Here is a 12,677-nt window from a genome sequence, read left to right as displayed (position 1 = left end):
CAAGTGGCGGAGCCGGGATTTGAACCCCTGACCTCCGACTCCAAAGCCCGGGCTCTTTCCATTGAGCCACGCTGCTTCTCCAAGCAGTGAGAAAGTGTACTTTCCAAGCGCTTAGTACAGTGCCCTGCACACAGTAAGCGCTCAGTAAATACGATTGAATGAATGAAAAGACTCCTTGGGGGGTTCCCTGTATTTTCCTCTTTCACCGGGATGGAGCCCCAGATCCCTTATCCTCAGTTTCCATTCCTTTCTAGGATTTGGGCACCTAAGGGATTGACCCCCGTGACCAGTTACCCTATATTTCTTGTCCCAGCCTTGGAGGTAACCCCATTCCCTTTCATCCTGGGTATGGGACCTCCTTTTTTATGGTATTTGGTGAGCGCTTACTATGTGCCAGGCACTGTACTAGACTGTGAGCCCGCTGTTGGGTAGGGACCGTCTCTATGTGTTGCCAACTTGTACTTCCCAAGCGCTTAGTCCAGTGCTCTGCACACAGCAAGCGCTCAGTAAATACGATTGAATGAATGAATGAATGAATGAATGAATCAATCAATCATATTTATTGAATGAAATCGCTTACTAGGTGCCAGGCACTGTACTAAGCCCTGGGGTAGATACAGGCTTGTCAGTTTGGACACGGTCCTCGTCCCACATAATAATAATGTTGGTATTTGCTAAGCGCTTACTATGTGCAAAGCACTGTTCTAAGCGCTGGGGAGGATACAAGGTGATCAGTTTGTCCCACATGGGGCTCACAGCCTTAGTCCCTGTTTTACAGATGAGGTAACTGAGGCACAGAGAAGTCAGTCTTAATCCCCATTTTACAGATGAGGGAACTGAGGCCCAGAGAAGCGAAGTGACTTGCCCAAGGTCTCACAGCCAAGGGGCGGAGAACCCAGGTCCTTCTGACTCCCAGGCTCGTGCTCTATCCACTAGCCCACGCTGCTTGTTGTTGTTACCTCACGATGATAATTATAATCGTGGTATTTTTTCATTCAATTGTATTTATTGAGCGCTTACTGTGTGCAGAGAACTGTACAAAAGCACTCGCTATGTGTTAAGCGCTGGGATCGACGGATGATAAGCAGATAGGATGCAGTCCCCGGTCCATCCCAATCATAATAATAATGATGATGGCGTTTATTAACCGCTTACTGTGTACAAAGCACTGTTCTAAGCGCTGGGGAGGTTACAAGGTGATCGGGTGGTCCCACAGGGGGCTCACAGTTTTAATCCCCATTTTACAGATGAGATCACTGAAGCCCAGAGAAGTTAAGTGGCTTGACCACTTAGTCACACAGCTGACAATTGGCAGAGCCGGGATTTGGGAGAGGGACAACAGCGGGGAAGGGGGTTCTTTTCTTTGTTTTATGGGGTTGGGAGCCGGTCAGCTCGCTACCTTCTCCCTTGCCCCCCACTTTTAGGAGAGGCCATGCCTATGCGGCGGTCCTCCAGCTCCAGTTCCTCCTCCCGGCTCCGGCGCCTCAGGAACGCCACCAGCAGCTCCCAGGCCTCTTTGACGTTGAATGAGGAGTCGAACTCGGCCCCGACTTCACTTGAAGAGTGAGTAGGGGTTGACTGGAAACTTGGGGGCGGGGGGCGGCATCTGCCCTCTCCCCCACCGGACCCTCCCTGTCACCTCGGGAAACCCGACAGAGATTTTCTGATCGTTCACCCTCTGCCTAGCACGGAAATCCTAACAGGTCCGCTCTTTTCCCTATAATAATAATAATGGCATTTATTAAGCACTTACTATGTGCGAAGCACTGTTCTAAGCGCTGGGGAGGTTACAAGGTGATCAGGTTGTCCCACAGAGGGCTCACAGGCTCCAGATGAAGTAACTGAGGCCCAGAGAAGTGAAGTGACTTGCCCAAAGTCACCCAGCTGACAATTGGCAAAGCTGGAATTTGAACCCATGGCCTCTGACTCCAAAGCCCGTACTCTTACAACCCCCTTCACATCTCCTCCAAGAGGCCTTCCCTGACTAAGCCCCACTTTTCCTCATCTCCCTCTCTCTTCTGCATCACCCTGACTTGCTCCATCCCCCTCCTAGCCCAACAGCACTTTGTACATATCTGTCATTGTATTTATTTGTATTGATATATGTCTCCCCCCACCTCGACTGTAAGCTCGTTTTGGGCAGGGAATGTCACTGTTGATTGTTGCGTTGTACTTCCCCAAGCGCTCGGTCCAGTGCTCTGCACACAGTAAGCGCTCAATAAATACGACCGAATGAATGAGTGAATGAACGAACCACCAAACTGGAATATACTATCATTGCCCTCCATTCATTCAATCGTATTTATTGAGCGCTTACTGTGTGCAGAGCACTGTACTAAGCACTTGGGAAGTACACGTTGGCAACATATAGAGAAAGTCCCTACCCAACAGTGGGCTTTTGTCTCCCTGCCTCAACCTCTCTTCCCTTCAGACCATCTCACAGTTGCACTTGTCTTTCCAAAGTGTCCCATCACCATTTCTTTATAAGATCTCCAGGAACTCCCCGTCCTTTCACAGATATCTTTCTTTTAGACTGTGAGCCCACTGCTGGGTAGGGACTGTCTCTATATGTTACCAACTTGTACTTCCCAAGCGCTTAGTACAGTGCTCTGCACACAGTAAGCACTCAATAAATATGATTGGTGGTGATGAGATATAACAAGTGCCGGCCGTCAACTTTAAACACGCTAAGCTCCTTCCCCTAGACCAGAAGCTTGATGTGGGCAGGGAACATGTCTGCCAATTCTGGTGTATCATGCTCTCCCAAGCACTTAGTACAGTGCTCTGCACATAGTAAGCGCTCAGTACCAATAATTTATCAGCTTACTCCCTTTCCCTGCTCGTTTTCTCTCACTCCTAACTCCTCCCTAGCTCTCCAGGAAAAAGGTTGGGCAAAATACCGCCCAGATGACCCATTGGATTTACCAATTAATCCGTGGTATTTACTGAGTGCTTATTGTGTGCAGGGCGCTGTACTAAGTGCTTGTGCTTGGGACGGCTGTCAGCTTTCCACTAGGTCCTGGAAAGTGTGTGTCTGTGTGCGTTTGGTTTTTTTAAAAAAGCCTGCACGTCAAATTGGGTCAAATTTATTCGCCCTCAATCTGCCCACTTCCTCCCGCTAAAGTCCGGCAGAACTCCCCACGTACTTTCGTTGCTCATCATCATCAGTGGTATTTATTTCTTTATTTATTTTTGGAACCACCGATAACATTTGATGGTCAGCACCGTACCAAGCGGTTGGGACAGTACAGTCCCTGCCCTTCAGGATCTTACAGTCTCGCACGGGAGACAGACACAGAAATCACAGATCAGGCAGCAGTAGAGATGTAAGGCACGCTTATAAATGCCAATGGGGTTGTAAAAATTTAAGCATTTAGGAAGGGTGTTCTCCTTGTTCTTCCTTTCCACTTGAACTGGGATCCCCATGAGAGACGGGGATTGTGTCCAACCTGATATTCTGGTATCAATCAATCAGTCATATTTATTGAGCGCTAGCCGTGCTCAGAGAGCACGGGACTAAGCGCTTGGGAGCGTACAGTATAACAGATGCATTCCCTGCCCACAACGAGCTTACGGTCTAGAGGGGGAGAAGCTACTCCAGCACTTAGTACGGCGCTTGACACGTAATAAGTGCTTAACAAGTACCATTTGAAAAAAGTACCATTTGAAAAAAAAAGTGTGGAAGGGGCAGAGTGGGGGTTAGGAAGTGGGGAAGATGAGCGTGTAATCAGGGAAGGCCTCCTGGAGGAGATGTGATCTTAGAAGGGCTTTGAAGCTGTGACCTATTGGATGGGAAGGCAGCACTGGCGGTCTGTGTGACCAAGAGGTTGCTGTTGTTGGGAGATGAGAACGAAGCCCAGCGAGCCACTGATGTTGACAAGAATGAAGGTATCAAGCTGGGGGATAGTGGGAGAAGACCGAAAAGACTGTAGAGTTTTGGGTAGGGAATGTGTTACAGAGTGCTGTACTCTCCCAACCGCTTAGTACAGTGCTCAGCACTCAACAAGTACGACTGATTGATTGGAAAAAGTAGGAGGGAGGGAGCTGACCGGGAGCTTGAAAGCGTGAGTGAGAGGAAACGCATATCCACGTTCATGGACTCAGTACACTCACTTGGCTCTCCCGCCTCTCTGATCAACTCTTCCCTGCCCGGTTTCAGGTCGTCCTCTGCCTCTCAACCCCACCGGGCTCCGCTTTGGGTTCCGAATTCATGTCCCTCTCCACTCGCTGCCAGGGAGCTGGTCTGCTCCTCACCCTCATCCCCCAAGCCCGACTCGGCCTCTCGGTCGCTCTCCCTGTCCCCAACCCCTCCCCTCATCAGTCCGGGATATCTTCCTAATGTGTCCCCTGGGCCACTTCCCTCCGATTGACTGTTGACTTCGGGGCAAGGAGCGGGTAGGGGGGCTTCATAGGAGTGGGAGGAGGTGGGCTCAGAGAGAGGCCTTGTCCCTTCCTGTTGGAGCTGGGGAAGAAGGTGGCTAAGGGGAACCACCTGCCCTTCTCATCCCCCCTGACTCCCGCGTCTTCCCCCCACATCTCCTTTCCCCCCACTTCCTCTTCCCCCTCACCTCCTCTTTCCCCCAACCTCCTCTTCCCTCCCACCTCCTCTTTCCCCCGCCTCCTCTTCCCCATCTCCTCTTCCTCCTAAATTCCACTTTCCCTCACCTCCTCTTTCCCCACCTCCTCTTCCGCTGTCACCTCTTCTTCCCTCCCTCACCTCCTCTTCCCTTCCCCCCAATCCATCTCCTCTTTCCCCGCCACCTCCACCTTCCCTCCCCGGCCCAGGTATGGCGGCGACTTCCGTAGCGAGGACGGTGACTCTGTGGAGGTGTTCCAGCTGCAGCCGAAGAAGCGGGCGGCCAAGCACCTGCCCAAGTTGCCCCAGGTGAGCGAGCTCTCTCCTGAGGAAAGCCTGAGGGCCGCAGGAGACCCCGGCGGGTGTTTAGGAGTCCGGACCGGGACAGGGGTTCAGGGTAAATACACTCAAACAACACCTGAGGCCCTGCAGCTCTCTAATACATTCCTGGGTGTGTGGCTCTTGTTTGAGCTCCTGTCCGCCTGGTGGAGGAGGACTGGGGGTGGTGGATGGAGAATGTCCTCAGACACCCCCCCTCCCCAACCTTGCTCTTACCACTCATCCTCCCCTTCCAGAAGGCAAAGCGTTTGAAGAAGGAGGCCAGGGGTGGGCAAGGCCGCCGGACCCGGGAGAAGCTCCGGGAGCAACCCCAGGAATCCCCACCCAGCGACCTCTTCGAAGCCGTGAAGCTGGGCAGGAGCGCCATTCAGGTGAAGAGCGAGCCCCACACCGTCATCGTCATCTCCGTGCCCTCCTGTTTGTATTGGCGGAGGCGAGGCCTCGGAGAGCACCTCCGGATGAGGCTGGGGGCAGGGGCGTCACCTTCCCTGGAGACCACCGGGGTTGGAATCTGGGGCTGAAGGCGGTCGGTGGGGGGTTTAGGACTCCCCTCTGTCCCCCGGAGCCCCCAATTTCCCTTCCCCTCTCCGTCCCTTGAGTTCATCCCGCTCCTTCTCCTCTCTGTCCCTCCCAGGCTCTGGTGGAAGACTGGCTAGAAAGCTACAAGCAGAATCGCGACTTGGGCTTTCTAGAACTAGTCAACTTCATCATCAGATCCTGTGGCTGCAAAGGTGAGGAGAGGCTCCCTTCCTCCTCCCTCCACCCCTCCTCTTCCACCCCTTCTGCCCCCCAAGCACCTCCCTGCTGCGGCATAGCAACCCATCAGAGGATAAGCGCCTCAAGGGCAGGTAAGGTGCCCCCGCTCTTCCGCGGCATTCCCTCAAGCGCTTGGTGCAGTGCTGTGAACTTGCTCACTCAAGAAATAGCACTGGACGATCGATTGGGAACGCCTGCTTGGAATTAGGTGAGCGGGAATGTAAATGAAGAAAGGGGAACGGGGAGAGGGAATTTCAAATAAAGTTTGTTAGCATGTGCTGTCTGCTTCACTGGAAGGGAGAGAGGGTTTCTCCAGCCTCGGGCAGATGCCACTCGGGGGGAAATGAAGTGAATGGCTCCACTCCTTTTCTGCTGTGTGATCTTGGACAAGTCATTTACTTCTCTGTGCCTCGGTGACCTCATTTGTTAAATGGGGATTAAGACTGGGAGCCCCATGTGGGACAGGGACTGTATGCAACCTGATTAACACGTATGTACTCCAGCGTTTTGAACAGCGCTCGGCACATAGTAAGTGCTTAACAAGTACCATTATTATTATTATTATTATTATTAACGGAACCCTAGGCATCACCGACCAGGGTCTGGAAACCGAATGATTGATGTCATTTTGCCAATACGTCAAACCTTTTGGGGAGGGGGCACTTCTCTTAGAGCATGGGGGGTTGAGGTCCTGAGAGGTCAGACTCATGTACCCCAAAGGAAATGTAAAGAACCTCAGAGACAGAAGCCAAAAACAGTAAAAAAAAAGATGCATCAGAGCTTGAAAGACAGCAGTGAGAGCTCATGGAAAGAGCACAAGCCTGGGAGTCCAAGGACCTGGGTTCTAATCCCAGCTCTGCCAGTTGCTTTCTGTGTGACCTTGGGCAAGCCAGTTAGTTCCTCTGGGCCCCAGTTGCCTCATCTTGTAAAATGGGGACTCAATGCCTTTTCTCCCTCCTTGTCCGAGGCGAGGGATTGTGTCCAATCCGATTATCTCGTATCCACCCCAGCGCTTAGTGCAGTGCTCTGGCCCTTAGTAAGTGCTTAACAGGTATTAGTATTTTTATTATTAAATTTCTTAACTTTTGCCGTCGACCTACCCGATCTCACTTAGGTGACTCGTTATGGGCAGGGAATGTATCTACTAATTCTGTGGCGTTGTACTCTCCCAATGCTTGGCACCTAGTAAGCACACAGGAAATATGATTTATTAATTGAGTGATCTGCCCCTCAGTTTCCCTTTCTATAAAATGGAAACCCCGTGCCTGGCTCCCAGGGGTCGTGGGAAAGTGGATGAGGTCACTGAGGTGCAAAATGGAGGGTTTTTTCTTTTCTTTCGTTGTTGCTTTTCATTCCCTTCAGCTGTCAAAAGGCCAGTGGAAGCCGTAACGGCCCCGTCCTCCCAATTTTTTTACCTTCTTTGCTCTTCCTTCGACAGGCACAGTGACCCTGGGGATGTTCAAATCCCTGCAGAATTCAGAGATCATCCAACAGATGACGGAGAAGTTTAACGAGGTAGGGGGTGGAGAACCATATGGCCCCAGAGGGGATGAGGGTAAATAATATTTGTGGTACCCATTAAGCACTCACTATGCACCAAGCACTGTTGCTAAGAGCTGGGGCAGACACAAGGTAGGTTGGAAATCCAGTGAATCTGGGAACCTCCGACTCTGAGCTGAAGAGCGGACTCCTAAATAGTAGCGATAGCATTTGTTGAGCGCATACAATGTGCAGAGCACTGTACTAAGCGCTGGGAAAGAATGCAGAAGTGTGATTTAGTGCGGTCCAAACGTGGGTTGGGTGGTCTTGGGTGGCGGGGACGTTCACAGTCTGAAAACATTCAACCAACAAGACTGTCCAGAAATATTCCTTGGGAGATTGTGGGGAGATGGGGGGGTGCAGACTTGGGGAGCCTGAGGGGAGAGGAGCCAGGACAGGATGGGAAGAGGGGCTGGGGGTAGGGTTGCATAATGTGGTATCTCGTAAGTGCTTACTATGTGTCAAACACTGTACTAAACTGTGGAGTCGACACAGTAATAATAATAATAATGTTGGTACTCGTTAAGCGCTTACTATGTGCCAAGCACTGTTCTGAGCACTGGAGTAGATACAAGGTAATCAGGTTGGCCCACGTGGGGGCTTCATCCCCATTTTACAGGTGAGGGAACTGAGGGCCAGAGAAGCGAAGTGACCTGCCCAAGATCACACAGCTGACAAGTGGCGGAGCCGGGATTAGGACCCACGACCTCCGATTCGCAACCCGGGGCTCTTTCTGCTGAGCCAGTAGAAGTAGATTGGACACGGTCCCTGTTCCACGTGGGGCTCAGGAGGGAGGAGAGAATAGGGGTCTGTGTCCCCTTTGTACAGATGAGGAAACTGAGGCCCAGAGTCAGTAAGTGATTAGTCAGGGAGTATTGGAGAGAGACCTCCAAAACGCTACTGGGACGTGGCCCCGGAGAAGAGCCTCGTCTTGGCGGCTGGGCTGACAGCCACCTTTCCCCTTCCCGTCTCCCCCCGGCCCCCCAGGACTCGGTGGAATACCCCCTGTCGGCCACCGGCCCGGCCTGGAAGAAATTCCGGGGTAATTTCTGTGAGTTCATCAGCTCGCTGGTGCACCAGTGCCGCTACAGCTTCCTCTACGACGAATTCCTCATGGATACCCTCATCTCCCTGCTCACGGGCCTCTCCGACTCTCAAGTCCGCGCCTTCCGCCACACCAGCACCCTGGCCGGTGAGAAGGAGGGAGGGAGGGCCCCGGAGGGCTGGGGGTCTGGGTCCCTCCCCGTCCGGGCTCCTCCTCTCTCCCCGTCCCGTAACCGGGATCCCCCTCTGCAGCCTCTTCATTCGTTCGGTGGCATTTATCCAGCGCCTACCGTGTGCAGAGCACTGGACTGAGCGCTTGGAGGTGGACAACAGAATCAATCAATCAATCGTATTTATTGAGCGCTTACTGTGTGCAGAGCACTGGACTAAGCGCTTGGGAAGTCCAAGTTGGCAACATATAGAGATGGTCCCTACCCAACAGCGGGCTCACAGTCTAGAAGGGGGAGGCAGAGAACAAAACATATTAACAAAATAAAATAGATATGTATAAGTAAAATAAATAATAATAATAATGATAGCATTTATTAAGCGCTTACTATGTGAAAGCACTGTTCTAAGCGCTGGGGAGGTTATAAGGTGATCAGGATGTCCCACGGGGGGCTCACAGTCTTCATCCCCATCTTCCAGGTGAGGGAACTGAGGCACAGAGGAGTTAAGCGACTTGCCCAAAGTCGCACAGCTGACAAGTGGCGGAGCCGGGATTTGAACCCATGAACTCTGACTCCAAAGCCCAGGCTCTTTCCACTGAGCCACACTGCTTTTCATAATAAATAAAATAATATATTCCACTGAGCCACACTGCTTCTCATAATAAGTAAATAAAATATACATATATATATGTATATATATATATATATATACATATATTTAATAAATAAATAAATAGAGTAATAAATATGTACAAACATATATACAGGTCCTGTATATATATATACACGTACAAACATATATACAGGTACAGAACCAGAAACAGCTACGTTCCCAGCCCACAACGAGCTGACAGTCTAGAGGGCTTCTCTTCCTTACCACTGCCGGTCAGGATCGTGGTCAGACCCCCGCGGGCTGGGTCGCGGTCTCTCAGACGGTCCCCCCGCCGCCTCCCCCGTCCCCCCCACTGTCATTCATTCATTCAGTCGTATTTATTGTCCTGCCAGCCATGAAGCTGATGACGGCGCTGGTGAAGACGGCCCTCCACCTGAGCCTGCAGAAGGACAACAACCAGCGCCAGTACGAGGTAGAATGCAGCAAGGGGCCGGGGCAGCAGGCCCCTGAGCGCATAGAGAACCTGCTGCAGAAGCGCAAGGAGGTGAGGCCGACACCCCCCTGGATCACCGGGTCCATCCTTGTACCCCCCCGCCCCCCGCCACCGACCTCAACCAACTCCTGGATGGGTGGACCGACCCTCGTCCCTCCTCCTGCCCCTGAGAGAGGCTCTGGGACGCCCCGGGTTTGACGTCCCGGCAACGGGCCGACCGCGGCAGTGAGGAGGCCACAGGGTGGGCAGCCCGGGCCCGGGGAGGTTATTATTATTAGGAATTATTATAATGGCATTTATTAAGCTCTTAGTATGTGCAAAGCACTTTTCTAAGCACTGGGGAGGTTACAGAGTGATCAGGTTGTCCCACAGGGGGCTTCCAAGTCTTCACCCCCATTTTCCAGATGAGGTAACTGAGGCACAGAGAATCAATCAGTCGTATTTATTGAGCGCTTACTGGGTGCAGAGCACTGTACTCAGCGCTTGGGAAGTAAAGTTGGCATCATATAGAGACGGTCCCTACCCAACAGTGGGCTCACAGAGAAGTGAAGTGACTTGCCACACGGCTGACAATTGGCGGAGCAGGGATTTGAACCCGTGACCTCTGACTCCAAAGCCCACGCTCTTTCCATTGAGCCGTGCTGCTTCTCTGGAGGAACTGCCTCAGCCTCCCCCTCCCGGCCCCTGTCCCTTCCTCAAGCCAGAGGATCTCGAGATCATTCGTCCCCTCCCCAAACCCCGGGCCCTGGTTTCAGATTCCTGGGTCCAGATCCTTTATTGTCCATTTCTGCCACCCCCGTCTATTTCACACACACCCCCGCTCCCAGCATTTCTTCCCCTGCTCTTTCTGGGTCGTCTCCTTTGCTCCTTCCTCTCCTTTCTCGCCTCAACCATCCCTCATCCACTTCCTCAGCTCGGACACATTCATTCATTCAATCGTATTTGTTGGGCGCTTACTGTGTGCCGACCACTGTACTAAGCGCTTGGGAAGTATGAGTCGGCAACATATAGAGAGGGTCCCCACCCAACAACGGGCTCACAGTCTAGCAGATCCGTGGGCCGGACTCTAGGGCCACTGACCGCTCCCAGGGTGGGCCCCTTGCCCTCGCCAACCCTCTCGTCACCTCCTCCCGCCGCGGTCTCGAGTTTGTCCTTTCCTCTCCCCGCGGGGCCCGGATCCGTGACCGGGGGCTGACCCTGCCCCGTGCAGCCCTGACCCTCGACCTCGGTGAATCAGAGCAAACCACAGAGGCGGCTCTGAGGGACCGGGGCTTCCGCTTGTGGCTGTCCACGGGGCCGGGGGGAGGCTGGGGGAATCCCCAGCCCTGGGCGGGCGTCTCCTGGCCAAAGTCTCACAGACCCTTCCCCTCCCTCCCTTCCTTCCTCTCCAATTCCCTCTCCGTCTTTTCCTCCCTCTCTTTCCCTCTCTTTCTTTCCATCCCTTTCCCTTCCTTCCTTTCCCTTCCCTTCCCTTCCCTTCCCTTCCCTTCCATATGTATATATGGTTGTACATATTTATTCTTCTATTTATTTATTTATTTATTTATTTTACTTGTACATTTCTATCCTATTTATTTTATTTTGTTGGTATGTTTGGTTTTGTTCTCTGTCTCCCCCTTTTAGACTGTGAGCCCACTGTTGGGTAGGGACTGTCTCTATGTGTTGCCAATTTGTACTTCCCAAGCGCTTAGTACAGTGCTCTGCACATAGTAAGCGCTCAATAGATACAATTGATTGATTGATTGATTGATTGATTGATTTCCCTTCCTCCCTTTCCCCTCTCTCTCTTTTTCTTTCTGTCTTTCTTTTTCTTTCTCTCTCTCCTCTCTCTCTTTTCGCTGAGGAGTGGGATACGGGCAGTGGGAGGAGGAGATGAGAGGAACAGAAAAGGATCTGGCGAAACCCTTCGGATTGGGGCTTCCCTGTGCGCCCCAGAGCAAGTCCAGAGGGATTTGTGCCCGCTGGCTTGCCACTGCTGGCAATGAGGTGGTCTGATCGGCCAGACCCAGTGACTCCTGGGAGGCCGGCACCATCCGTCTTGGACTGCCTCCGGGTTTGGCTTGCACCCCCCTCACCCCACCCAAGGGCCTCCGACCCTCAGGCTGGCCAGGGCAGATCCAGACTCCGAATCCATCTCTCCCACGAGTGACAGCCTCCCACCCCCACAGCCCAAACCACGATCGTCCCAAACCAGAACGGTCCCAACTCTCGTTTCCTGGAGTAGGAGCAAGGCGGGATGGGGAAAGGGAGGGGGAAGGCAGCGCATCTCTTTGGGGGGGGGGTCTCTGTGGCCTGGAACCCGGGGGAAGGGGAAGGCCCGAGGAAGGAATGGGCCTCCCAGCCTCGGCTCCCTTGGCTGAGGGTGTCTCTGGCTTGCGCCCATGGCCGTTTCCCAGCTCCAGGAGCAGCAGGAGGAACTCCAGGGCATGATGAACAGCATCTTCAAGGGCGTCTTCGTGCACCGCTACAGGTGAGAGGGAAGGGGAGGAGCCCGGAGGTAGAGCCGGCGGGCCCCCCGTCCACCCCACCTACTACCCCCCACACTCTCCCGCCACGGGGTGAGAGGCCCCTCCTCCCGGTTTTCACCCGAAGCCCCGGCTAGGGAAGGGCCAGGGGTGGAGAGGGGTTGATTCCACCTCTTCATCCACCTGACGGTCAGCGTCTTGACGACGGTCTCCCCTGCTAGCCCGCCTCGGGCTTCACATGGTTCCTTCCCACGAGTTCATTCATTCATTCTTTCAGTCGTATTTATTGAGCGTTTACTGTGTGCAGAGCACTGGACTAAGCGCTTGGGAGGTACAAATCAGCAACAAATAGAGACGGTCCCTACCCAACAACGGGCTCACAGTCTAGGCGGGGGAGACAGACAACAAAACAAGTAGACAGGTGTCAATACCATCAGAATAGCTAGAATTATAGCTATATAATAATAATAGCATTTATTAAGCACTTACTATGTGCAAAGCACTGTTCTAAGCGCTGGGGAGGTTACAGGGTGATCAGGTTGTCCCACGGGGGGCTCACAATCTTCATCCCCATTTTACAGATGAGGGAACTGAGGCCCAGAGAAGTGAAGTGACTTGCCCAAAGTCACACAGCTGACAATTGGCGGAGTCGGGATTCGACTCCAGGCTCTTTCCACTGAGC

The 12,677-nt window shown here is 52.8% G+C and overlaps 1 protein-coding gene across 1 annotated transcript in view; it reads left to right on the top strand.

Moving 5' to 3' along the window:
• STAG3 (stromal antigen 3) overlaps positions 1-12,677 on the top strand; it is a 48,864-nt gene that overhangs the window by 1,319 nt on the left and 34,868 nt on the right. Inside the window, exons 2-9 of the mRNA XM_038768249.1 lie at positions 1,425-1,563; positions 4,786-4,885; positions 5,152-5,286; positions 5,550-5,646; positions 7,110-7,186; positions 8,198-8,402; positions 9,430-9,581; positions 11,927-12,000. Of these exons, the coding sequence (XP_038624177.1) occupies positions 1,433-1,563; positions 4,786-4,885; positions 5,152-5,286; positions 5,550-5,646; positions 7,110-7,186; positions 8,198-8,402; positions 9,430-9,581; positions 11,927-12,000 (971 nt within the window). The 5' untranslated portion in view covers positions 1,425-1,432. The remainder of the gene's footprint in view (positions 1-1,424; positions 1,564-4,785; positions 4,886-5,151; positions 5,287-5,549; positions 5,647-7,109; positions 7,187-8,197; positions 8,403-9,429; positions 9,582-11,926; positions 12,001-12,677) is intronic.

The sequence above is a fragment of the Tachyglossus aculeatus genome, chromosome Y4, assembly GCF_015852505.1.
Source record: "Tachyglossus aculeatus isolate mTacAcu1 chromosome Y4, mTacAcu1.pri, whole genome shotgun sequence".
Taxonomy (NCBI): Eukaryota; Metazoa; Chordata; class Mammalia; order Monotremata; family Tachyglossidae; genus Tachyglossus; species Tachyglossus aculeatus.
Note: the sequence above shows the minus strand (reverse complement) of the source record. Positions and strands in the feature narration are given on the sequence as shown.